Source organism: Vigna unguiculata, chromosome 9 (genome assembly GCF_004118075.2).
Source record: "Vigna unguiculata cultivar IT97K-499-35 chromosome 9, ASM411807v1, whole genome shotgun sequence".
Lineage (NCBI taxonomy): Eukaryota > Viridiplantae > Streptophyta > Magnoliopsida > Fabales > Fabaceae > Vigna > Vigna unguiculata.
This window is the reverse complement of record NC_040287.1, coordinates 32,074,670-32,102,164: the sequence shown is the minus strand read 5'-3', so window position 1 is coordinate 32,102,164 and position 27,495 is coordinate 32,074,670. Positions and strand designations below refer to the sequence as shown.

The 27,495-nt window shown below is 37.1% G+C and overlaps 2 protein-coding genes across 5 annotated transcripts; both read right to left on the bottom strand.

Annotated features, from left to right (window-relative positions):
* Positions 1 to 260: 260 nt before the first annotated feature.
* Positions 261 to 6,589, bottom strand: LOC114196229. Of its 2 annotated transcripts, none has more exons than XM_028086810.1 (5): positions 6,129 to 6,589; positions 5,962 to 6,041; positions 5,700 to 5,887; positions 1,064 to 1,172; positions 261 to 767 (listed from the first exon to the last, which is right to left on the bottom strand). In XM_028086810.1, exons 1-5 carry the CDS (start codon positions 6,421 to 6,423, stop codon positions 459 to 461), a joined length of 981 nt encoding a protein of 326 aa, XP_027942611.1. In that variant the 5' UTR covers positions 6,424 to 6,589; the 3' UTR covers positions 261 to 458. The 2 variants fall into 2 exon arrangements, with proteins under 2 accessions (XP_027942611.1, XP_027942612.1); XM_028086811.1 differs by having other exon boundaries at positions 5,700 to 5,875; positions 6,129 to 6,588.
* A 14,538-nt stretch (positions 6,590 to 21,127) lies between these two features.
* On the bottom strand, positions 21,128 to 23,827 carry LOC114162614 (WAT1-related protein At1g70260-like). Of its 3 annotated transcripts, none has more exons than XM_028046558.1 (7): positions 23,333 to 23,823; positions 23,164 to 23,226; positions 22,896 to 23,033; positions 22,018 to 22,258; positions 21,748 to 21,906; positions 21,499 to 21,650; positions 21,128 to 21,403 (listed from the first exon to the last, which is right to left on the bottom strand). In XM_028046558.1, the coding sequence occupies exons 1-7, from the start codon at positions 23,530 to 23,532 to the stop codon at positions 21,256 to 21,258; spliced, it is 1,101 nt and encodes a 366-aa protein (XP_027902359.1). In that variant the 5' UTR covers positions 23,533 to 23,823; the 3' UTR covers positions 21,128 to 21,255. The 3 variants fall into 3 exon arrangements, with proteins under 3 accessions (XP_027902359.1, XP_027902360.1, XP_027902362.1); XM_028046559.1 differs by having other exon boundaries at positions 22,917 to 23,033; positions 23,333 to 23,818; XM_028046561.1 differs by having other exon boundaries at positions 21,238 to 21,403; positions 21,560 to 21,650; positions 23,333 to 23,827.
* Positions 23,828 to 27,495: the final 3,668 nt, after the last annotated feature.

Sequence of the window (27,495 nt, the reverse complement as noted above, 5' to 3'; positions counted from 1 at the left end):
TAAAGTACTAATGATCTGCAAAAATATTTGGGTAATTCAAAATATTAAATGAATGAAAAGAAAAAAAAATGTAAAAGAAACTTTTCATTAAATAGTGAATTGGAAATGAGTAATTATAAAATTGTACAACGGAAAAACTGCAATGTATGTAACAGTCACAAACACATTCCTCAGAGACGTGGCATTGTCATGCCATTGTTAGCATCCCATGAAAAAAATATAAGAAAAATAACCGTGTAAAACGATGTTAATGATACAAGTTTTTACAGTCCTAGAATTAAATTCAATAAATAGTTTGAAAAAAAGAGCAGTACAAGAGTACATGGTAAAGTTAATTGTTCCAATTATCTATAAACGCAGAGCTTATGTGTACATACAGGTTGAGACACGTATACTATTTGCATAGGAAAGATAGAAATCTAATAATTAATCAACAACTTTCGGGGAAAATGAATTATTTAAATATCAGAGTGCAACCGAACAAAACGTAAGGAATCAAAGGGAATGCTTAAACGCCATTCTCTTTGTTTTTTATTCAGGGGTCTTCCTTTACCTGATTTCTGTCTGTTGACTTTCACATCTGCTAAACCCCAGGTGCAACATTTCGTTTCCAGGTCAAAGGATTCAAGCATGAAGACACCCTCACTCTCTGCAGCCGGGTTATTTGGATCATTACTAATGACGTATTTCACATACATAGGTCGGTCCTTGAATCGATCTAGGTCATCTGGAATCCGAACTATTCTTTCAACACCAGGAGAAGACACCTGAAAAAGCAAATATGTCAAACGCTAATAATATAAAACATTGATGATCAAAATTTAAATCCCATCATGGTTGGGATCATCCTTCAAAATCAAGAGGGAAAAGCATAACCCATAAGAACATACGATGTTTAAAAACATTATCCAAACCTGTCAGAGGATTTGATTAGGACAGAAAAGTAGTTCATAGTTTGTGCTTACAAATATTGATCATAGCGGTAACGTCGAATTATATCTCCCCCACCCACCCCCCACCCCAAAGATAACACAACATGTCAACAAGACACTTGAGATGGTACCTCCAAACATAAATTGTCAGGAACTGATTTAGCAAGTTCTGCTTCATCCAATTTTGCTCTATACGTTGCAGAGAAGGCTTCAATATCTTCCATGCTGGGCGAGCCAGACCTACAGACAGAACACAACAACTAAGCTAGGCATTCATGATAATAGCTAGCAACTTTAGCAGCAGTTTAAGAAAAAATAGAACGATAATTTAAGCCACAAAATGCATTGTGTGAAAATGCAGCTGTAGTGAAATAGCCTATTTGAAAAGGGTACCAATCATCTCTGACTTATAGCTGACGGTAAGGATACCAACACTACACCAGATAAGCAAAACAATATTTCCAATGCTTGCATGAATGTGTGTGTGTCTACTCTATTAGACATGTACAGAATTGCTTCCGCTCTTACAACCACCAAATCTGACTCCAGTAGTCCTGCAAATCAGATTTTTAATTGGGTCCATTTGAATAAGGTACCCGACACACTTTGGTCAGTGCTACAAGGGCTAAGACATTATTGGCCAAAGCAAATATATTAGAAGACAAACCATCTACAAAACGAACAAGAAAATTTTTAAATCCCAATGGATCTAACCCCACTTTCAAGAAAAATGGAAATTGCTTTGTGTGTGGAAAACTAGGCCATCACGCACATTTGTTTCACAAATAAATCTTGTGACCAATGTGAGTAAATGGGTGGTAGAAACTAGTGCTACTATGGACATTTGTGCAAACAAAAGTGCGCTTACCTCCTATACTAGTGCGGGATGGAGAAGAACATGTTTATCTTGGTGATTCCAAGACAATTCATGTCCTAAGAAAATGAAAAGTTCTTCTAAAGCTCACATATGAGAAGACTCTAACCTTAAGTAATGTGCTACATGTGGCATCAATCAAAGTTAATCTAATCTATGTAGCATTGTTGGGAGAAGTGGGGTTAAAGTGTCATTTGAATAAGATAAGATTGTTATGACAAAAAATAATGTGTTTGTGAGGAAGGGATATTGTGATCAAGGTCTTTTTGTACTTAACATTTCTGAAATTGTCAATGAATCTAGTTCTTTTGCTTATATTGTTGATTTGATTCGTATGATGTGTGACATGCTAGATTAGGACATGTAAATTCTTCGTATGTTATGAACTTGTAACGACTAGGATTAATTAATATACATTATAAACAAAGTAAGAAATGTGATATATATATGTGGAGTCTAAATTAACAAAGAAAACTTGTCATTTTGAAGAACATCAAACTGAACTTCTAAGATTAATTCATATTGATCTAGTTCCTTCCGACAGAGGAAGATGTATTGCATTAAGAGCACTAGTAGCTTCTAAAAAACTTGGATCATTTTCAACAAGAAACATGTAAAAATCATCTCCAAAGGAACTAAATCCATATGAATTAATCCTAGAAGTTCAATTTGACCTAATACAGAATGACAAGTTTTCTTTGTTAATTTAGACTCCACTCATATATCACCTCCTTTTTTACTTTGTTTATAATGCATATTAATTAATCTGAGTCATTACAATTTCATAACATATGAGGAATTTACATGTTCTAATCTAGCATGCAACACATCATACAAATGAACAATAAAAGAAAAAAGAACTAGATTCATTGACAATTTCAGAAATGTTAAGTACAAAAGGACCTTGATCACAATATCCCTTCCCCTACAAACACATTATTTTTTGTCATACCAATCTTATCATATTCAAATGACACTTTAACACCAACTTTTCCCAACAATGCTACAAAGATTATATTAACTCTGATTGATGGCACATGTAGCACATTGCTTAAGCTTAGAGTCTTCTCATTTGTGAAATTTAGAAGAAATTTTCCTTTTATTAGGATAGGAGTTGTCATGGAATCACCAAGATAAACATATTCCTCTCCATTCCCTATACTAGTGAAGGAGGTAAACACATTTTTGTTTGCACAGATGTGCCTGGTAGCACCATAGTCTACCATCCATTTGCTCACAAGGTTTATTTGTTAAACAACCGCAAGAATTGTATTTTCTCCTTCGGTTATATTTGCCTTAGGAGGATTGTAGTTTCTAACTCAATGATGGCCTCATTTTCCACACACAAAGCAATTTCCATTTTTCTTGAAAGTGGGGTTAGATCCACTAGGACGAGAATTTTTAAAATTTTTGTTCTTGTGATCGGGCTTTTTCTTGTACACTTTTGGAGATGGCTCGTCTTCTACCATATTTGCTTTGGTTGATAATGTCTTATAGCCCTTGTAGCATCACAATTCTTTTGGTTGGTATCTTCAGTGAATGATAAGGGATGGGGTAACATAACATTTGTCTGTGCCTGTGCTTCAATTGTTGTTTGTAGTTTGTCTAGGATTCTGAAAGATTTTTTATTAGAAGTTCTAAAATGAACTCATCATGCATGACTATGTTTTTTGCTTTAATATATTCAAGTAGCTTGTGGTACTCATTGATCTGCATCTTGATGTCTTCATCGTTTATCATCTCCTAGTAGTAGTAATTTCCAATGACGAACCTTTGCCTCACAAGACCTTCGGTTGTGTATTTGAGAATCGACGAGTCCCAAATATCCTTGGCTTCCTTATAAGAGGAGTACACATCAAACAAATTATTAAATAATGCATTGAGCAAAGTGTGTCGTCATACCTAAGTTGAATTGATACAATCTTCAATATGTTTTGTAGGACTACTAGAGTCAAGTTTGACGGCTGTAAGAGCATAAACAACTCCTTACATGTCTAATAGAGTAGACAAGTGTTTCTGCCAGCGTTGAAAGTTTTGTCCAGCAAAGACTTTGATTTTTTAAATCTTCGGAAAAGGTTTCGCGAAATATTATTTTGTTGTTGGTGGTGGTGTCCATACCGTCAGCCATGAGTCCTTAAGACTGCTGTAAAAGCTAATGACCACTACCCTGAACGGATTTTTCGAAGAACCCATAAACTAGCAAGAAATAAATTTAAGAGAGTAGAGAAGTAATGTATTTATAGGTGGGAAAAAGTGTTAGAGACCTCATGGCTCATGGAAGAAAAAGATAGAGGAGCCCATTACTTTGCGGCACACCGAAATGGAGGGTCGTGCGGGGAATAAGAGCTTGGAGATAAGGCCCATGAGAGGAAAAAAAAAAAAAAAAAAGGAGGACGCATGCGGACCGTTGCAAAGTGACTTCCTGAGGTGGTGGGTACCCTTTTGAAATACTTTGGGCAGTGATCATACAAGCCTCAAGAATCAAGTTTTGTTTGTATTTTCGTCAAATTTTACAACACCAAATCATTGATACTTAGTTAATGCGTAGGTAGTTAGCCAAAAATCCATTCACTGAGCAGTATACAGATAGGATTTGCATTCAAAAATTGTGATATATCAGGCACTTTGCATCAGTCCAATGCACTTAGAAATATGGGACTAAAATCGTCAAACCTTTTTTACGTCTTTAGGAGAGAGGATGTAAAATGAATGCTTATTAGCGACAAGCTCCACAATCCTTAAACTATGCAAGTAAAAGGGGCCACAGGAATACTGAATACCAATTAAGTGCATTCAACTTCAGCCTTTCCATTTTTGCAGTGTAGATCTTTACAAATAAAATTGCACCAATTTCCTACATTCCTTAAAATAGCTACACATTCTGAAATCTGGCCTAGCAATCCTTAAACTATGCAAGTAAAAGGGGCCACGGGAATGCTGAATACCTTTAAGTGCATTCAACTTCAGCATTTCCAATTTTCTGCAATGTAGATCTTTACAAATAAAATTGCACCAATTTCCCACATCCTTAGAATAGTTACACATTCTGCAATCTGGCCTATCAACCTATCCCAGTATACCAGAAATAAGCTTAAAAAAACTATGAACAAATGAAAAAAAAGAAAGATAAACATTAATGTAACATTACTTTTAGGGAGGAAACATTGCTATATAGCACATAAAATTTCAGAAACTTATATAAGTATATCAAAAAGAAAGATAAACCAAATATAACATTACTACTAGCACATACGTATGTATTGCTAAATTTCCATACATATTTAGATTTTGTGTGTGAACCTCAGGTATCCTCCGGCCAGAGTCAAAGAGTAATCAAGAAGTAATGCATTTAAGGAGTTGGCTTCCTCCAGAATTGAACCCCAAATTATATGCTTAAGGTGCAAGGTTACTTATATATCAGCATAATCTCATAAATAATTGGGAAAATCCAAAATTATATTATTTATATAATTAATCAAAAAAGGTCTTGCATAGTTATCCGATCTCACAATTATATATAAAAAAAACTAAAGATTCATCACAAACAGTTCAGAATAATATATGCTTTTATTCATAATAACCATTCAATAATAAAAGTTATCAAACTAATAATGTGCCTGTTTAATGAGGTACAACTAAATCTTAATCAGGAAGGAACCATTCAGCCAATAACTGAGACAAAACCACGCATGCGGTGGTCAAATTTTCCTTGCTATTTAATCTTACCAAATTGTCTAATTTTAATATTTGATAATAAAAAAAAGTTAAAACAGAACGGAGTCCTAGTTAGCCGTATCGTTTTTGCTCTCTCAACCCCTGCCTTCATCCTCATACTAATTATAAAAACAATAATAAGGATAAGAAGAAGAAGAAGGAGAATATTTTCGTCTTACTTTTTGGAAAGGTTCTCAATTCGCACTTGAATGGTGGAGTTCAGCAGTGTTTTAAAAGCATAAACTTGCAATTCCCCATCAAAAGAGAGAGTAACCTCTTTAGCAATGGCTAATGCTTTTTTGTCCCACCATGTGCCAGCTAGGGAGATTCCACCGCCTGCGCCGCCATCACCTGCCTTAGAAACGTTCTAAATCAATAAATCATATCATTTTCCCCAACCAAAACACACACTTATCATTCTAATTTCTAACAAAAACTTACATAAGGCACACCAGCCTCCTCTTCTTCCTCATAGTATCCCTCGTCGTCACCGTCGTCTTCATCATCATTATCATCCAACGCTGTCTTTGCGCAATGAAACGAAAAGTTCAGAAAATTTCGGAAATAGAGAGAAGCGATTAGATTCGAGAGACAGAGCGCAACTTTACCGTCTTCATACTCGTCGAGGAATTCTTCTTCTTCTTGTTCTTCTTCTTCTACGAATGATAGTTCTTGGACAATGGAGGGTTCCAGAAGCGGCTCTGGATCAGAGTCTCTCTTTCTGCCAAGTGGAATTGGAGAGAAAAGCTTTTTGCGAGTGTTTGTAGAGATGCAAAAATGACTACAGTGTTTTGTTGTAAAGAGAGGAGGGGCACAGAAGCTAACACCACCGAGAGTGATAAGTGGCGGTGAAGGAATTGCACCTACGCAAGGGCTCAACCTCAAAGCCTTCATCAAATCCATTCGGTTCCAAGAATCTAGTGCCAGGGGAAAACAGCAACAGAACAGTCACAGGTAGTGCTCAATTCTAAAAACGGAGCTTGTGAAATCAAATCCAAAGGCCCAAGCCCATGAGTCCAATACCCTTTCATCTATCATGTCAAAGTTTGGGCTTATTCTGTAATGAAGTTCATTTAAAAAATAAACCAATTTTATGAATAGTCATGTTTTCTTTTTTCAATTTTAACTTCTTTCTATAATGTATCTTTTATAAATACTTATGGTAATTAATTAATCTTGATATGAATTTTCTTGCTGGTAATTAAAAAATAATAATTTAAAATATGTTCTTTGGTGGTAGAAACCTATGGTAAAAGATGAATGTTCGATTCTTTTGTATACCAACAAATGCCTTCCATTTGTTTACATAACCATAATAAGTTGAGGTTGTGAGCCTATGTTGATTAATATCATTTGATATACAATGCACTTATTGATGTCATTTTGTGTCTGTTACAGTGATCAGGGTGCGTCTGGTTTGAATTGGCTGCAAAGTTAAGTTTTAGCGAAGAGACCTGAGTTGTATTTGCTGAAAACAATATCTTTTTTTTATGTATGAATAACTTTCTTTAGATAAAAGTTTATGTATATTTTTATTAATAGAGTACTATTAAAATAATTTGTAGAATTTTGTCTTTATAAAGTATTAAAATATTTTTTTCATAAATTAAAATGAATTAAAACTTTAAATAAGATAAATAAGAAAAACTCAAGTTTAATATTTTTTTCAGCCCAACAAACTTAAATTTCGATTAAAGTTCAATGAAATGAATGACTCATTCTTGAACCATCAATATTTTACAAACTAAACTCAAGTTTTAAGAGTTTAATCCGACTAGTTTATCTCGCTGATTTTCAGTAGCAGAAAAAATTTATATTTTGTATCTTAAAAGTAGAATATTTTATATTTTTTTCCTTTTTTCTTATTTTCTCACTATGGAAACGAAAACGAGAGAAACCAATCTTCTCTGCCACGAGTTATCAATGGGAGCAAACAATAAGAGCCGGTTCGTTTTATCGTATTTACTGTTGTGGTGTAAATGAGAAGATAGATTAGGAGGGATAAAGCTTGTTCGTTTTGTATGATATGCAAGCTAGGTTTAGCAAGGATTTGAAGGATATGAACATTTTTTCATCTCGCTTATTTAGCTCAGATTTAAAAGAGAGTTTTATGAAATGACCAATTTACCATGATCACATTATAGTATTCACGTGTTGCATGTACTGGTTCCAATTCGAAGCAGCTTGTTGTTGTTGTTCTTGGTGCGAATGAGGGTGAAGACAAACACCAAATTGGTTTGAAGCAGCGGTTGCTGTCACGGCAGTGAAATCATATGAGAATTCGCATCGCTGGAACGATCTTCGTGGCCTGGAACGGTTCCAAAATCTGAGAAATTGCTACGTTGGAACAATCTTCTTGCCTTGGAACGGATCCAAAAGTATGTCATGCAGCTTGGAACGATCCAATGAAGCTTGGAATCGATCACAGAAGTAGCAGATCTGATCCCTAAGCTGTAGAACCGATCCTCCATTCGTGGACTGCGTGCAATATTAATTTTTAATTTTTTAATCCCAAAGAAATATTCCATACTAATTTTTTAATTTCAAATAAAATGATATTTACAATTGCTTGGTAAAATTTATTTCAATATTATGAAAATAAATAATTTATTTTATTAATTTTTGTAAATTATTTATTTAAAGTGTAGCATTAAATAAAAAATTTAAAAATTGATTAAACTCATACAAACACAAATTTATACTATTTATTACATAAGGACAAAATGGTAAAGTCTCTTTTAAATATATTAAAACATTTTTTTAATCTATCATATCAATCAAATCACTCACTAACTCTCACAAACTTTATTATTAAATTCACTCATAATCACCTTCAAATCCCTTAAAAAAAACAATACACCCTTCATTTTCAAATTCACTCAAACCCAACCTCTCTCTCCCTCTAATCCATCTTAGGAAGTGAACAAAGCCTAGATCTAATTTGTCTCTGACTTTGTTGTACCAAGTAATTATATTTGTAATTCGTTTTACAAAATAGATAATAATATTTTAATTCATTCTTATTTATTTATTTATTTATTTTATATACTTTTAATTTATTATTATAATTGTTTTTAGATTATCACATTATATCACTTAAAAAAATTAAAATAAAAAATTTAAAAATAATTGAAGTGATAAATTAAAATAGACAAAAAATAAATTAGTATATTAATATCTTTAAAAAATATATGTCAATAAATAAATATAATAACTGTAAGGCCCATTTCTTTTCTCAGCCCTAAAAGTTAGTGGGTTGCCCTACAGTATTGGGCCTAAAGGCCGGCCCACAGTATAAGACCTTAGGTCTGTCCTAAACCTAATGTATTCTACCATTTTCAGAGAGTTTGCCCTTGCCTTGAACTGCAGCCGTCTTTCACTTCCGCTAGGGTTCCGTTCGACTGTCACGTAAGATAAAGGGGCTTCCACTCCATGTAAGTGTCTTCCCCAGCCGTACTGATTCCCATTTCGCTACCTTGTTTCATATTTCCAGTTAACAAGCCTCTGTTGACTCAGTTTCCTTGATTCCTTTTCGCTGTCCTGCCAGTTCTGCGAGTCATCCTTGGGTTAGTGCGTTCCGAGGTCCCGTGTTGAAGCTCCGTTAACCCTCTTCCAGGTACGGGAAGTTAGGGTTCTAGTTTTGACTCTTTTAGAACTGTTTTTGTGTTGGTTGTTGAATTGTATGGTTGGATCTGTCGTTTTGACGTGTGAAATGCTTTGTATGTGTTGTTCGGTTGGAAAAACATGGCTGTGCAGTGAAAAACAGTGGCGAGACCTGTTAATCTCGCCCAGGCGAGTCAGTCTCGCCTAAGCGAGATGAAACAGGGAGCTCACCTAGAGCTCCTGCGCGAAAAGTCGCCCAGGCGGCTCGCTCATCTTTTGAGCGAGCAGGCAACTCGCCCAGGCGAGAGGGATCTCGCTTAAGCGAGATCCCGCGTTGCCCACACACTTGTTTTTTTGCTCTCGCCTAGGCGAGGGGGAGGCTCGCCTGAGCGAGACCCCTCAGCCTGAGCGAGGTGCTGAGCGAGGTGCTGGGCGAGACTGTGCTGTGTTTGAATGTCTATTGGTCCCTGAATGATCTGTTTTGGTTGAGTATGATTGTATGAGGAGTGATCTGTATATAATGGAGCATGAAGTATATTTTTGACATGATTCGTGAATTGTGGATGAAGATTTGGTATGAGACTTAGCATGCAAAATGAATGTGTGGTTTGAAATCTAAGGAACATGGTATTGACATGAGATGAGATCCTAGACTCATGGGATGGTGATGATCAGTGGTATGGGCTCAAATGTGATGCGTATGAGGAATAAATCTCATGGATGGGTATGGAATTGTAAACATGCTTTTAATATTCTAGTAGTGCTGAGTTATGAATGTTGGTCCGTGTCAGCGTGTAAATTTCTTGGGGTCTCTAGGCGAGACCTCCGGGGTTGCGCTTCAGTGGTCGGGACGTAATCCCATGGCCCCTGTTAGTGGGTGTCTATGGTGGTGCCCCATCTGTATAACTAAGTAAGGATTCAAGGTAAGGACTGTATCTTGACACTCTAAGGGGCCAGTTAGTCTCACTTAGAGCGGACTGACCCCTGTGGTGAGAGTAGTAGGAGGCCTGAAATTCATTAAGGGCTAACCTTGTGGTGAGGGAGAATTGTTTCATCGTGACATTTGTAACACATAGCTCGGGGGTGAGCAGCTCAGGTTCGAGCAGGGGTATCCACCACAAGTGCAAGCATCCGCTAAATCCGACTAAGTTATACATATCCGGATGAGTCGAGTCGAGTCGTAGTGTATCAAATGAAGAGTCATGACATGCTTGATTGCTATATGGATGTGGAATGATAATAATGTAATTGACTGTATGATAAGAATGTGTTGGCTCTAGCTTACCCTGTTTGTTGTATGGTTGCCTTGTATGTGGTTCTTCTTTCTTGCGATGATCATCGACTCGGTTGATGGGAGCAGATGGGCGAGGTTCTCTTGGTCAACAAGCGAATGGAGATTCCGCTGCTTAGCCATCTGGGCTGGAGTTTTCCTTGTGTTTTATTTAGGGCCATGGCCCATGTATCTCTTTCTGTATTTCTACGCTACACTCTATGTTGTTTTCGTATTCAGCTTTCCTTTGGCATCGTGGTGTGCCTGAGTTTTGTCGGGGTGGTGTTAAAGACCCCAGGACTACGTTTTTGTACTTGTATTATGTGACGTTTTCCTTTAATTTCGCTTAATAATTAAATGGGACGTTACATTTATGGTATAAGAGCGGTCATTCCTCAGGTCTGTGGACTTGGATGTCCACTTAGCTTTCTCCGTGTGTCTCTGAGTGTTCAGTTAGAATTCTTGCCTTTATCAAGTCTAACCAAGTGGTTTTCTGTGTGCCAGTGGACTATGGCACCTCCTCGTCGAGCTTCTCAATCATCCCGGGGGGACGCGCCAGATATCGCCAGAGCCATAGAGGCAATGGTAGCAGCTATGACGCAGCAGAGTGCTGCGATGATGCAGCAGCATGAGGCATCCATGCAGCGACAGGCGGCGTCGCTTGAGCAGCAACAGGCAGTGATGCAGCAGATGGAGGCTGCGAGGGTAGCTGCTGAGGATGCTCATCGGCAACACATGGAGGCTCTCCGCCAGTTGGAGGAGAACAGGGTGATTGCCCCTGTGTTTGGTCCTGAACCACGACCTGCAGTTAGGGAGTGGAGCCTGGAGGACTTTCTGAGACATCACCCGGCGAAGTTTGACGGGAAGACCAGTCCTGACGCCGCAGACCAATGGCTGAAGGACCTGGAGCGCATCTATGATGCGAAGATGTGCCCTGCAGAGAACAGGTTGGCGTTCTCTGTGTATATGCTCACGGGGGAGGCAGAGCATTGGTGGAGCAGCACCCGATCCATCCTGGAGGAGAGGGATGAGCCAGTGACGTGGGAAACTTTCAGGGATAGGTTCCTCTCCGAGTACTTCCCGGACAGCATCCGATACGCCAAGGAGGTGGAGTTCCTTCAGTTGACCCAGGGAGGGAAGACTGTCACAGAGTATGCTGAGAGGTTCAAACACCTCAGCCGTTTCTACACCCTACCACTCGATGAGGAGTGGCGATGCAGGAAGTTCGAGAATGGGCTTCGCGGTGATATTCGCCTGATGGTGGCACGCTTGTCCATCAAGGATTTTGCCGCTTTGGTAGAGAAGGCCAGGGTGATGGAGAAGATGAAGCGCGAGGTGGAAGGCCAGCGTCCACAGCAGCCACAACCGCCTCAGAGGATCGGTGGACCATCTGGGTCCAAGCCCAGGCATGAGGAGCGGAGGAGACCGTACGATAGGCCCCACCATCCGTCCCAAGGGTCTAGGGGTCTCCCCCACCAGCAGGGTCGAGTGCAGTGCAATATATGCGGGGGCCCTCATCTGAGGAGTGCTTGCCCGCGTATGGAGGGTTACCGTCGGTGCAACAACTGTGGCAAGGAAGGCCACTTTGGGAGGGATTGTCCTACCCTTGCTAGGGCAGCAGCACGCCCTCCAGTTCAGACTCCTCACCAGCACCGGCGGAGAGATAGAGGCAACCGGCCTCAGGCGACAGGCAGGGTATATGCCATGACCGGAGCAGAGGCTGCAGGCTCAGGTAATCTTGTTATAGGTCGATGCATGATAGCGGGTGGATCTTTGTGTGTGCTGTATGATTCTGGAGCGACACACTCTTTTGTGTCTTTTGCTTGTGTGGAACAGTTGGGTTTGCCGATGCGCGAGCTGCATTGTGAACTTGCAGTATCTACCCCAGCGTCGGGTTTGGTCAGGACGTCGTCCTTGTGTGCTAGGCTTCCAGTAGAGGTAGAGGGACGCATGTACAGGGTGAACTTAATATGCCTACCTCTACAGGAGTTGGAGGTGATCTTAGGGATGGATTGGCTCTCTGCCAATCGCATTCTGATAGATTGTCGGGAGAAGAAGTTATTGTTTCCCGACTCAGAGGAGCATGAGTTGGTATCCTCCCAGGGAGTTATGAGAGAGCTACAGGACGGTGCGCAGTGCTACATGATCTTCACGCATATGGAGGTGGAGAGAGGAGAAGCAACGTCAGTGATACCGGTTATTCAGGAGTTTGTGGATGTGTTTCCGGAGGAGGTACCGGGATTGCCTCCTAGTAGAGAGGTGGAGTTTTCCATCGATCTAGTCCCAGGCACAGGCCCGGTCTCGATGGCCCCATATCGCATGGCTCCGGCAGAGTTGGTAGAGCTCAAGAAATAGATAGAAGATCTGATGGAGAAACAGTTCATACGGCCCAGTACTTCGCCTTGGGGAGCACCAGTGTTGTTGGTAAAGAAAAAGGACGGGAGTTCGTGTCTGTGTGTGGACTACAGGCAGCTGAACAAGATGACGATCAAGAATAAGTATCCGCTCCCGAGAATTGATGACTTGATGGATCAGTTGCATGGGTCATCAGTGTTCTCGAAGATAGATCTGCGATCGGGTTATCATCAGATTTTGGTAAAGGCTGATGATGTATAGAAGACAACTTTCAGGTCGAGGTATGGCCACTATGAGTATGTGGTTATGCCGTTCGGTGTGACCAACGCTCCGGCAGTGTTCATGGACTACATGAACAGGATCTTCCGACCTTTCCTAGATAAGTTTGTCGTAGTCTTCATAGACGACATCCTTATCTATTCCAAGACTCAGGAGGAACATGCAGAACACCTGAGGTTGGTGCTTGGTGTTTTGAGAGAGAAGCAGTTGTATGCTAAGTTGTCCAAGTGTGAGTTCTGGATGGATGAGGTTCAGTTTTTGGGGCATGTGATATCCGCCCAGGGGATTGCAGTGGACCCGGCAAAGGTCGAGGCAGTGGTTAAGTGGGAAAGTCCTAAGTCGGCCATAGAGATCAAAAGCTTTGTGGGGTTAGCAGGCTACTACAGGAGATTCATAGAGGGATTCTCCAAGATAGTGGCGCCTCTGATTCTGCTTACCCGGAAAGACCAACCCTTCACTTGGACGGACAAGTGTGAGGAGAGCTTTCAAGAGTTAAAGAGGAGACTGACGAGTGCTCCTATATTGGTAATTCCGGATGTCGGGAAGCCGTTTGAAGTCTACTGTAACGCCTCTCACCTCGGACTTGGGTGTGTTTTGATGCAAGAAAAGAAGGCAGTGGCATATGCTTCGAGGCAGCTTAAGATACATGAGCGTAACTACCCCACTCATGACCTTGAGTTGGCAGCGATAGTATTTGTCTTGAAAATTTGGAGGCTCTATCTTTATGGTGCTCAGTTTCGAGTGTTCAGCGATCATAAGAGCCTCAAGTACTTGTTTGATCAGAAGGAGTTGAACATGAGGCAGAGGAGGTGGATGGAATTCCTGAAGGATTATGACTTCGAACTTCTATACCATTCGGGGAAGGCAAATGTGGTAGCAGATGCTCTGAGTAGAAAGACGGTACATACGGCACATCTCATGATAAAAGAGGTAGAGCTACTAGAAAAGTTCAGAGATATGAGGATACAGGTGGAGTTGGGGTCCGAGTCCATTAGGTGTAGTATCCTTACTATATCTAGTGATTTCTTGGGCTCGATCAGAGAGAGGCAGTTGTTGGATGCCAGTCTGAACAGAGTTAGAGATCAGATTGGGTCGGACGAGGCTAGAGACTTTGCTTTGGGTAATGATGATATACTGAGGTTTCGAGGCAGAGTATGTATACCAGATGACGCTGAGGTGAGAAAGTTGATCCTTGAGGAGGGACACAAGAGTCGTCTTAGCTTGCATCCTGGCATAACTAAGATGTACCAGGACCTCAAGGAAACTTTCTGGTGGCAGGGAATGAAGAAGGATGTGGCTCAGTTTGTATCAGCTTGTTTAACATGTCAGAAGGCGAAAGTGGAACATCAGAGGCCTGGTGGCGTTCTACAGTCGTTGGAGGTACCGGTGTGCAAATGGGACATTATCTCCATGGACTTCGTGACTCATCTTCCACGGACTTTTAGAGGACATGACACTATCTGGGTGATAGTGGATCGGTTGACCAAGAGTGCTCACTTTTTGGCGATGAACTTGAGGATGTCTATGGCCAAGCTGGCCCAGTTGTACATTAAGGAGATAATAAGACTTCATGGAGTGCCCTCGAGCATAGTTTCCGACAGAGACTCGCGGTTCACGTCCCGGTTTTGGCAGACGTTACAGAGTGCTATGGGTAGCAAGCTCACCATGAGTTCAGCGTATCACCCTCAGACAGATGGCCAGTCTGAGAGGACGATCCAGTCGTTAGAGGATTTGTTGAGGACTTGCATATTAGATCATCTGGGGGCTTGGGATGAGGTGTTGCCCTTGATCGAGTTCACCTACAACAACAGCTTTCATGCGAGCATTGGCATGACGCCATACGAGGCTCTTTACGGCAGGAGGTGTAGGACTCCTCTTTGCTGGTATCAGGATGGAGAGGCCGTGTTGGTTGGACCTGAGCTGTTAGAGCAGACCACCGAGAAGGTGAGGATGGTGAGAGACAGGATGTTGGCTTCGCAGAGTAGACAGAAGGCCTATGCGGATCGCAGGAGGAGGCCTTTGGAGTTTGCAGCGGGAGACCATGTATTCTTGAGGGTGACCCGAACCACGGGCGTGGGAAGGGCTCTCCGCTTAAGGAAGCTTTCGCCTAAATTCCTTGGCCCGTATCAGATTACGAGGAGGATTGGACCAGTGGCTTATGAGATAGCTTTACCTCCACAGTTGGCGAACCTTCATCCAGTGTTTCATGTGTCACAGCTGAGGAAGTATGTATTCGACCCGGCTCATGTGTTGGAAGCTGAGGATATACAGATCAGGGAAGATCTCACAGTAGAAGTACCACCCATAGCTCTTGAGGATAGCAAGGTTGAGGAATGTCGTGGAAAGACCGTTAGCCTTGTTAAAGTCATCTGGGATCGGAGGACGGGTGATTCGACTTGGGAGTTAGAGGAGGACATGAGAAAATCACATCCACATCTGTTTACCTGGTGAGTCTTTATTTTCGAGGTCGAAAATTTTCTTGTTGGGGGGAATGTAAGGCCCATTTCTTTTCTCAGCCCTAAAAGTTAGTGGGTTGCCCTACAGTATTGGGCCTAAAGGCCGGCCCACAGTATAAGACCTTAGGTATGCCCTAAACCTAATGTATTCTACCATTTTCAGAGAGTTTGCCCTTGCCTTGAACTGCAGCCGTCTTTCACTTCCGCTAGGGTTCCGTTCGACTGTCACGTAAGCTAAAGGGGCTTCCACTCCATGTAAGTGTCTTCCCCAGCCGTACTGATTCCCATTTCGCTACCTTGTTTCATATTTCCAGTTAACAAGCCTCTGTTGACTCAGTTTCCTTGATTCCTTTTCGCTGTCCTGCCAGTTCTGCGAGTCATCCTTGGGTTAGTGCGTTCCGAGGTCCCGTGTTGAAGCTCCGTTAACCCTCTTCCAGGTACGGGAAGTTAGGGTTCTAGTTTTGACTCTTTTAGAACTGTTTTTGTGTTGGTTGTTGAATTGTATGGTTGGATCTGTCGTTTTGACGTGTGAAATGCTTTGTATGTGTTGTTCGGTTGGAAAAACATGGCTGTGCAGTGAAAAACAGTGGCGAGACCTGTTAATCTCGCCCAGGCGAGTCAGTCTCGCCTAAGCGAGATGAAACAGGGAGCTCACCTAGAGCTCCTGCGCGAAAAGTCGCCCAGGCGGCTCGCTCATCTTTTGAGCGAGCAGGCAACTCGCCCAGGCGAGAGGGATCTCGCTTAAGCGAGATCCCGCGTTGCCCACACACTTGTTTTTTTGCTCTCGCCTAGGCGAGGGGGAGGCTCGCCTGAGCGAGACCCCTCAGCCTGAGCGAGGTGCTGGGCGAGACTGTGCTGTGTTTGAATGTCTATTGGTCCCTGAATGATCTGTTTTGGTTGAGTATGATTGTATGAGGAATGATCTGTATATAATGGAGCATGAAGTATATTTTTGACATGATTCGTGAATTGTGGATGAAGAGTTGGTATGAGACTTAGCATGCAAAATGAATGTGTGGTTTGAAATCTAAGGAACATGGTATTGACATGAGATGAGATCCTAGACTCATGGGATGGTGATGATCAGTGGTATGGGCTCAAATGTGATGCGTATGAGGAATAAATCTCATGGATGGGTATGGAATTGTAAACATGCTTTTAATATTCTAGTAGTGCTGAGTTATGAATGTTGGTCCGTGTCAGCGTGTAAATTCCTTGGGGTCTCTAGGCGAGACCTCCGGGGTTGCGCTTCAGTGGTCGGGACGTAATCCCATGGCCCCTGTTAGTGGGTGTCTATGGTGGTGCCCCATCTGTATAACTAAGTAAGGATTCAAGGTAAGGACTGTATCCTGACACTCTAAGGGGCCAGTTAGTCTCACTTAGAGCGGACTGACCCCTGTGGTGAGAGTAGTAGGAGGCCTGAAATTCATTAAGGACTAACCTTGTGGTGAGGGAGAATTGTTTCATCGTGACATTTGTAACACATAGCTCGGGGGTGAGCAGCTCAGGTTCGAGCAGGGGTATCCACCACAAGTGCAAGCATCCGCTGAATCCGACTAAGTTATACATATCCGGATGAGTCGAGTCGAGTCGTAGTGTATCGAATGAAGAGTCATGACATGCTTGATTGCTATATGGATGTGGAATGATAATAATGTAATTGACTGTATGATAAGAATGTGTTGGTTCTAGCTTACCCTGTTTGTTGTATGGTTGCCTTGTATGTGGTTCTTCTTTCTTGCGATGATCATCGACTCGGTTGATGGGAGCAGATGGGCGAGGTTCTCTTGGTCAACAAGCGAATGGAGATTCCGCTGCTTAGCCATCTGGGCTGGAGTTTTCCTTGTGTTTTATTTAGGGTCATGGCCCATGTATCTCTTTCTGTATTTCTACGCTACACTCTATGTTGTTTTCGTATTCAGCTTTCCTTTGGCATCGTGGTGTGCCTGAGTTTTGTCGGGGTGGTGTTAAAGACCCCAGGACTACGTTTTTGTACTTGTATTGTGTGACGTTTTCTTTTAATTTCGCTTAATAATTAAATGAGACATTACAATAACACAAGATAAAAGATAAAAATAATGTGATAGATAGAGAATAAAGAAAGAGAAAAATAATAAGTGCATATATTTAATATTTTCCTAGGCAGAGAAGTAACACCTCGTAGTTTTATCTCAATTAAATTAAGTTATTATAACCTTTTTCATCGATAAGAATTCAGCATATATTACAACATCTTAAATACCACAGGATAGAAATTTCTGATAGATTTTGACGTCAAATTATAACTCAAAATGAAAGTGGGACTAACACCGAGAAGTACTAGGATGACAAAAATAATTCTTATGCTTGGGTTGAGTAATTCGAAATGGATATATATATATATATATATATATATATATATATATATATATATATATATATATATATATATATATATATATATATATATATATATATATATATATATATATATATATATATATATATATATATATCCTATTTTGTATGCATATATATAAAATAATTTTATATATATATATATAATTATTTTTATCTCATTCTTTTGTTTATATATTTTGAATTAAGTTAAATATATTTTTAACTCTTAATTTTTAGTAAAAATCGAAATTATTTTATTTTTAAATTTTGGTTCAGTTTAGTTTTTCAACTTTATAATTATATGAGATTCTTCAATGTTAACTTAACGAAATTTGGTTTAGTGAACTAAATCCACACATTTTTAGAATTGGGAATTAAATTAGACCAAAGTTTCAAAAATTAATTAATTACAATTTTTACTTAAAGTTAAGGTCAACAACATATTTAATTTTTTTTATTTTTGTCCTTTACAATTTTTAATTTTGAAATATTAAATTGAATATTCTTGCATTTCTTTTATCTATTTAAACTAATTTTTAATATTTTAATCATTTTAAGTAACTTAATTTATTTGATCTAATATATTTAGACAAAAACCTTTTTGTCTTTTTGTTTATATAAAGGGCTGTTTTTGCAAGTATCTTCTTTTTTTTCTTCACCCTCAAAAAATTCATAAATCTAAATTTATTCATTAAAATTATAATAAAAAGATAAAGATATTTCGGCATCTTATTTTTAAAAAAATGTATTTTAGAATGTTCATTTTAAAACATATTTTCAACCTAAAAATATTTTTGAATTATACAACTCAAAATATATTTAAAAAAAAATTATTGTTATGTATATTTCTAAACATATTTTGGAATCTAAAACTACATTTCGAAATACACGTTCAGAAACATATAAAATAAATATATTTCGAAAAGATGAATCTGCGATGCAAAAAATGAAAACTAGAGAAGAATTGGGAAGTAAAAAAAAATTATTATTAAATTCAAATGAAGTAACCAATTGGGAAAACCCAAAAAGTTGAAAACTAGAGAAGAATTTGTTTTTAAATTCAAATAAAATTTATAAAATAAAAAGTAGACCTTAATTATTATTAATTAAAGTTTTATTATTATAAAAAATATACAAATAAGATTTCAATTATTGAAAATATTAATATTTATTGCTATGATATTTAAAAAATTAAAATTAAAAGTTAGATTTTAACAATGCTAAAATTTAATTTTAAAATGAAAATATATTAAAAGTTTCATTATTTTTGTGTTTGTTTGATTGAATTAAATTTAAGAAGGGAGGGAGATAAACATAATTTTATTTCTTTAAGGAGAGAAGTAGAGAATAAATGAAAATATTCCTGTGGGATCTATTAAATATCTCTTCTTTTTGTTGGAAGCAGGGAAGGAATGAGAGCTTGTTTATTTGTGTGAACCTACTCAATCTTTCAATGCTAATTTTGTTATTTATTTTCTATCTCATAACATCACATGCATCAGTGAATGTGTCTTTATAAAAAATAAGTTATTTTTCTCTTCAATTTTCTGTGAAACCAAACTAGTAAAGTATAAACTACCATTTTCTTAAGCCTTTTATTTCTTTTATTCTTCTTTCTTTCAATTTAAAAGCCACAAACTTTCTATCATTTTTCTCACTCTTATTTCTTTTCAGCCTACTTCATTTTTGTCTCATTTCTATCTTTAAATAATATATCGACTAAAGTTGCTTTTATTCGATTAAACTCTAATAAATTTCTGGTATCCGGTCAACATATTATACAATGAGATATTTTAAAAATTATAATTAAAATAAGATTTTAATAATTAAACTAATTTAAAGTCTATCAAAATAAAAGCTTGAAATGTATTTATTTTGATACCTAATTTGTTTCTTTCTAACTTTTTACAACAAGTAATACTACAAAATCCTTAGCTAGTACCAAAAATAATTATTAATCATTATAACTATCAAATTAGATATAATTTATAAATAAAAAATTATCGATAACTAAAATAATTTCAAAAAAATTATAATTCATCTAAAATAATTTTTAAAATGGATTTCAAAAAAATTATAATTCATCTAAAATAATTTTTAAAATGGATTGATTTCTAAATTAGTTACTATTAAAGTTTTATTACTAAAAAAATATTTCTTAATTAGTTTCTAATTAAAAAGTTGGTCACTAAATTAATTTTTAATTATATTTTGTGTAAATCTATTAACTTAACTGCTAAATTATTTTTATGAAAAGTTTTCAATTTCTAAATTTTACGCAATTAAAATTTAATCGATGTTTTAGAATTCTACTTTATTCAAATTTATGATGCACCGCTTTGAATACAAGTAATATTCAATCAAGCAATCATTATCCAACAACTTTATATGTATACAATCATTATGATTCAACAATTTAATTGACAAAATTTATCCATAATAAAATGTATTAAAAATATCGTTTCACTAAATTTTTCGTCTGATTTGTTTTTCGTGTGATTCGTCTGATTGTGTAGAACTGATTTTTTTCGTAGGAATAACAGCAGACAACTTTTATTTGTTATTAATTTGAGAAAACTTAGCTTTTCAACCGCAATTTCCATTAAAAAGTTGCAATTTCGTTTCATTCTTAAATAAAACAAACATTTTGTTGAGAGTTAAGTAAGCAGCAACTTGTTAAATGTAGACTATTTTTTGTTTAATTATCTTAAAAAACATGTTATAAAACATTTATGAATGAATTGTAATTGTAAATTTGTTAATACTGACATGTACCGTTACACTGACAGCAACTTATACTGATTTAGGAAACTTTTACTTTAGCTTTTGATTTTATAAAATATCACTCAGTTTAATTCATATTTTTCCAGTTTGTTTAAATTTTTCGTGGAAAAGATAATTTTGATTGTCTTTTTCGATCAAAAGAAAGTCCATCACAATTATATCAGTACATGCAAAACTTCTACTGACATGATATGAACTTTCCTTCTTCTTTGTACACTTGCTTTTAAGAAAAATGATAATTTAATTATTAAATTTTAAAAACTTTGTTTTATAACATGAGAGGTGATCTTTTAAATAATTTTTGAATATTGAAAATAAAAAAAAATCACTTAAAAAGAAAATATTTAAAATTATAAAAAAATTATTAAAATTTAGTAATCAAAATATGAATTTCCATTTTTTAAGTATTAGCCTGATTTGATGACTTCTTTTATATAACTATATCATCAAATTTTATCATTCCAAAACTCATACATCGAGATACATGTACACTGTGTTTTATATTCACGGATATTTTACAACGAAAATGCAATGATTTTAATCACCTTGTTTTTATGGTATTTACATGTTTCATGATTTATATACAGTTAGAATCTTTCAAAATTTTGGTCACACTTCCATCTTTTCTGGCAGAAGAGGTATCTTCTTGTCCAAGGATTCTGAGCTATCGTCACAGTTTGTCTCTTCCTCGTTTCCTTTCACTTGTCCATATATTACTGTATAATACCCCATTCCAAGTATAGTTGTTCCTATAACACTGCACAATTTTATTTTTTTAAAAATTAGGAACCAAAATTTTTATATTGTATAAAAATATGCATCTGGGCATGAATTCGATTTTAGTCCAAATACCTTCCATAATGAAGGCTGTTAGAAAAGAAGCAAACTGCAAAAGTAGTGGCAAATGCAATACCAAAGGGCTTGAAAAGTGGCACATAAAGTGGACCCTTCGTGCGAGTTAACCATACTTGAATATTTGGACGAATCACACCTCCTACTAGTGCCTGTTAAATATTTCTCATCAGCAGCACATAATTATGTTTTGCTGTTATTAATTCTGCATATCAAAATGATATTCAATATATATGTGTCGATACTCACAGTTAGAACAATGAGAATAAGGTCCTTATTACGTTTTATCTTCCAAGCATTTATGTCCCTCTCAATGATACACGATACTATTGCACAGAGGATCATTCCAATTAAGCTAGAATAAGAAACCATCTTCATTGGTTCCGGATATTGCTCTAGAGTTTCTTTCTAATAGGTGGAAAGAAAAGAAATAAACTTTAATCACCACAATTTTCATCAGAGGGAAAACATGATTTTAAGAATAGAAGGAAAAAGAAAAAAACATTAAAAGGAGTATACCTGGATGAAGTTGGAAATCGAAAGGGAGAAGGAAGCTGCAGCAAGCAAAGCGCCACCAAGAAGCCAAAATTCTGGTGTTGAGGAGAAGAGAAGAAGTTGCTTAGTTTGTCGAAGGTGGTGAGAAGAAGGTCTTACGAGTGGTCCCTTGTAGAATTCAACTACCACTGCTCCCATTATTGATACCAACACACCAATCACTTGGACTTGGATACCAGGGCTTCTCAGATTCAACTCTGTCTTCCTGAAATAAACAGTATAAACTTATTACATCTATAGCTAACTCTTGAAAAATAATTCACAATTTTAGTTTTATTTTGTTTATATTTTCAACTAATAATATCTTAAAGCACAATCTTAAAGATTAGATAATATTGTTTACATACACTCACTCAGATATCAGTTTTTTAATATAATTAATTTAAGTGCTCTTTATTTTAAGTTTACCATTTTGGTATTTTTATTTTGTCTATAATTTTAGTTTTCAGAATCTAAAACTTTACAATTTTATTTCAATTCTCAATTTTGTACACCTTTTTTTTTTTTTTTTTACTTTAATTAATTAATCAAATCATGGTTGCATCTTAAATGAATATGATAAATTTAAGGGTTCAATCAAACTGCAATAAAAAGAAATAAAACATTCTTAGAATTAAGAATACGGTAAAAATGATATATTATTATTTTATTTTTTTCAATTTTGTGAACTAAAATTGAAAGAATAATTATGCAAAACAGGGATCAGAAATGAAAGATCGATAACAATTCCGATTTAGCTTAAAGCATATTTAGTTTCACCTTCACTCTCTCGAAATATTTGGATACATTACAATAGATGGAAAATGGACACAATGGCAAAAATGAATAGACAAGCAAATTACTGAGTTTTGATGATGTGGAACCTGAGAATGAGAGAGAGCAGAAAATTAAACGTTGGGAACAAGTGGCTCATGGCACACACAAGTATTGGCGAACTATAGCTTAGACCCAGAAATAAAAAGGCCTGAGTCATGGTTACCCTGCAAAATCCATTAATGTAATCAAATGTTACAAATATGAATACTACTTATCTTCAGCAATTGTTACAACCATTCAAAGACCACAAGTAGGTTAACAAGAAAGAGAGAGAGAATGTTTATGTGTATGTACCCTATTAAACCGATGAACAAGAATCGCATGAACAAAGAGAAAGTAAAAGTTTGGCGCTGCTTTCTGTGCAGAAGAGAGAATACTGAAGATCAGAACCAAAACAAAACCTCCATGCAAGAAACTTCACTAGCTAGCAACACAAGGAGAAGGGAAGGAGGAAGAGAAGGACCTGTCCTCTTGGTGTGATAAAAAGGAAGAAGGGAACAGTAGTATAGTGGCCAAAGCATTGGTATAAACTATGAACACAAATGGGCTCATTCCATTAGTTATTGCAGTTTTTGCAAAAATGGTGAGCCCTATGGTCCAACCTTCCATAACCACCATGATTATGAACGGCAGCACCTCAGACATCTTGTTCTTAGCCTCCATTGAATTGTCCTTCTTGTGTTCTCCGTCAGGATAATATATATGTTAATGGTGGTATAAATAGAAACTAGAACTTTGTTTCTTATGTATTTAATTACAGCTAGAGGGGGGAACTTTTTGAGTATCTGGTATGGAACTTGTCTTGGTCTGTGTGCGCTCCAAGTAGGAGCTTGAAGAAGCACCAAGAAAGCCACTTACCCTGTGTGTGTGGAGAAACTTGTTAGTGCTTCTATTATAAGAAACAATGGTGGAAGAAAAGAGATGGGACCTTGCAAGTTGCAACCCTTGAGAAAAAGGGGAAGGTACTTTGGAGGTGAAGTTGCAACTCGAGTGTCCCAAATTCTTAAACAAGGGACCAAAGATGACGTGTGAAGGAGTTTTTAATGATTGAGTTATTTTCTTCTTGGTGGATCTTACGCACTTGTTCTCTGTTAATTTGTCCTCTTTTCTTTTTGGTCTTGGTTTGGCATCATTAATGTTAAACCAAGGGTAAAAAAAACAGTTTAATATGTGTCACTCTTTGGCTTAGAGTAGTTGATCTTATGGAGTTAATTAACCATGGTATAATGCATAAATAAATGGGGCCAATAAGAGGAAAGTTTATAGTATGGTTGGGAATGCATTAGTGGCGGACATTTCTTGTGGCCCTACCACAAGATGATATTTAATGCTGACGCTGATGTATACTACCATTTGCGTGTAATGAAGAAAGATTCAATTAGAATCTGAATAAAATATTATTCTGTGGAATATTTTTTTGTGAATCTTTGCAGTGTTGTCAAGTTTGTGGGACCTGTACCTCGTATGAGTCAGGCACCACCTCAATATTATTTACGGATAATGATTAAATGACCACTAAAATTTGACTACTATGTTACTCCCTGACGTGGAAAGTAATTTTTAATTTTTTTTTACTTGCAAAAGAGAGTGTGTCACGTGAGGGAAATAGAAGTTAATTAATGTTAACTTTTTCAAGCCGTGAAAGTGAAACAAAATGGCCAAAAGCGGTTTTGGAAAAAACCCATTCGCAAATCATTGAGAATGGTGTTGGAATCCTTCCAAACTCCATCGTACCTACGAAATTCACTGAAACTCAAAGATTTCTTCAAAGTTTTGTTCTTTATTCCTAAAATATCCAAACGCAACAATAGATCTCCCTCTTCAGCTCCAATTATGAGACGAAGAAGTGCAGATTTTCGAAGGCCAAGAAAGAGGAGGCTCTAGGATGTAGTGTGGTGGATATTGTGTTCCATTTTGATTCTTTTTTTTATTTATATTCTCGCTAAAGGCTCCACCAAAATTGACTCCAGTCACTAAAATATACTTATAAGAGAAATTGGTGTGGAAAAATTGGCCCACAACTCCCCAGCTCACACATGATAATAGTGGTTGCATTAACTGGTCACCCCTGATGTATTACATGTTGACCTGTCCATTACTTTTTGCACATCAATATCAAATGGGGTATGTGGTTACGACACTAAACTTGTACACCATTCACAGTGACTACATGACATTCAAAGCATGTCTACAACGAATATTGAACCTAATAAAAATTGTTGCGAGATAATTGGTCCACGAAATCTAGCTCTCTCTCTCTCTCTCACTCACACACACACATTATATATATATATATATATATATATATATATATATATATATATATATATATATATATATATATATATATATATATATATATATTCTGCATGGAATAACTGGTGACCACTAACTTATTAAGTGGTGACCTGCCTTGAACGTTTTGCACATTAGTTTCACCACTTCTCTATTGTAAGGAAGTCCACAACTAAAGCATGTTTACTGTCTAGGAAGACCTCAATAACATGTATGGAAGGTATATTTACTCCTAAGAGAAATTGGTGTGGAATAATTGACCCACAACTCTCACCTAACACACGTGATAATTGTGGTTGCATTAACTAGTCACCCATGATGTATTACTTAGTGACTTGACCATCAATTTTTGCACATCAATATCAAATGGGGTATGCAGTTAGGGTGCTAAACTCCTACACCATTCACAATGACTCACATGACCTTCAAAGCATGTCTGCAATGTATATTGAACCTAATAAAAATTGTTGCGAGATAATTAGTCCACGAAATCCAGCTTATATATATGTATCAATTCTGCATGGAATAACTGATGACCACTAACTTATTAAGTGGTGACCTGCCTTGAACTTTTTGCACACCTGTTTCACCATTGCTCTGTTGTAAGGAAGTTCACAACTAAAACATGTTTACTGTCTAGGAAGACCTCAATAAAATGTATGGAAGGTATATTTACTCCTCAGAGAAATTCGTGTGGAATAATTGACCCACAACTCCCACCTAACACATGTGATAACTGGTTGTATTAACTGGTCATCCCTGATGTATTACGTAGTGACCTACCCATTACTTTTTGCACATCAATATCAAATGGGGTCTGTGGTTAGGGTGCTAAACTTGTACAACATTCACAATGACTCATATGACCTTCAAAGCATGTCTGCAACGTATATTAAACCTAATAAAAATTGTGAGATAATTGGTCCATGAAATCCATCTTATATATATGTATCAATTCTGCATGGAATAATTGGTGACCACTGACTTATTAAGTGGTGACTTGCCTTGAACCTTTTGCACATTCGTTTCACCACTGCTCTGTTGTAAGGAAGTCGACAACTAAAACATGTTTGTTGTCTATGAAGACCTCAATAACATGTCTGGAAGGCATATTTACTCCTAATAGAAATTGGTATGGAATAATTGACCCACAACTCTCACCTAACACACATGATAACAATGGTTGCATTAACCCTTGATGTATTACATGTTGACTTGTCCATTAATTTTTGCACATCAATATCAAATGGGGTATGTGGTTAGGATGCTAAACTTGTACATCATTCACAGTGACTCACATGACCTTCAAAGCATGTCTGCAACGTATATTGAACCTAATAAAAATTGTTGTGAGATAATTGGTCCACGAAATCCAACTTTATATATATATATATATATATATATATATATATATATATATATATATATATATATTATAAATTCTGCATGGAATTATTGGTGACCATTGACTTATTAAGTGGTGACCTACCTTGAACATTTTTCACATTGCTCTATTGTAAGGAAGTCCACAACTAAAACATTTATACTATCTAGGAATACCTAAAAAACATGTATGGAAGGTATATTTACTCATAAGAAAAATTCCTATGGAATAATTGGCCCACAAGTGCCCCCCTCACACACATGATAATAGTGACTGCATTAGTGAGTGACCCCTGATGTATTACATAGTGACCTACCCATTACTTTTTGCACATCAATATCAAATGGGGTCTGGTGTTAGGGTGCTAAACTTGTACCATTCCTTTAGGGTTTAATGGTAACGAAAAAACTTCCAAAGGGGATTTCGAAAAAATGGGGTCTTCTTCCTCACACTTTCATCTTCACCACTTCTCCCTAACCCTATGCGACAGACCCTTCTTTTCGATGCTTGTGACTATTCTTCGTCTTCCGTATTTGCCTTCTCCCACTCGTTTTCCTTTTTGCATTTCTCTTCTCTCACGGAATGGAACAAAGATTGTGGCTTTTGTAGGGAGTGTGGAGATTTTTCAAGGAAGAAGACCAGCACCGTGGATTTCGCATGGAGGAAAATATAGATTTCGTAGGCACAGTGAAGTTTGGAAGGATTCCAACACCATTCTCAATGGTCTGCAAATGATTTTTTTTCAAAACCGCTTTTGGCCATTTCCATTCACTTTCACAGTTTGAAAAAGTTAACATTAATTAACTTCTCTTTCCCTCACGTGACACACTCTCTTTTGCAAGTAAAAAAAAATTAAAAATTACTTTCCACGTCAGGGAATAACATAGGAGTCAAATTTCGGTAGTCATTGAATCATTATCCATTATTTACCCAAAGGAAAACTATCT

Excerpts from the sequence above, each read along its gene's own strand:
- LOC114196229 (XM_028086810.1), bottom strand. The coding sequence starts at position 6,423 with ATGGATTTGATGAAGGCTTTGAGGTTGAGCCCTTGCGTAGGTGCAATT. Across the intron at positions 6,042-6,128 it reads CCTCGACGAGTATGAAGACG|CGTTGGATGATAATGATGAT; the intron begins GTAAAGTTGCGC and ends GCGCAAAGACAG. Across the intron at positions 5,888-5,961 it reads AGGAGGCTGGTGTGCCTTAT|AACGTTTCTAAGGCAGGTGA; the intron begins GTAAGTTTTTGT and ends TTATTGATTTAG.
- LOC114162614 (XM_028046558.1), bottom strand. The coding sequence starts at position 23,532 with ATGGAGGCTAAGAACAAGATGTCTGAGGTGCTGCCGTTCATAATCATG. Across the intron at positions 23,227-23,332 it reads TTATCACACCAAGAGGACAG|AAAGCAGCGCCAAACTTTTA; the intron begins GTCCTTCTCTTC and ends TCTTCTGCACAG. Across the intron at positions 23,034-23,163 it reads TTGTTCATCGGTTTAATAGG|GGTAACCATGACTCAGGCCT; the intron begins GTACATACACAT and ends TGGATTTTGCAG.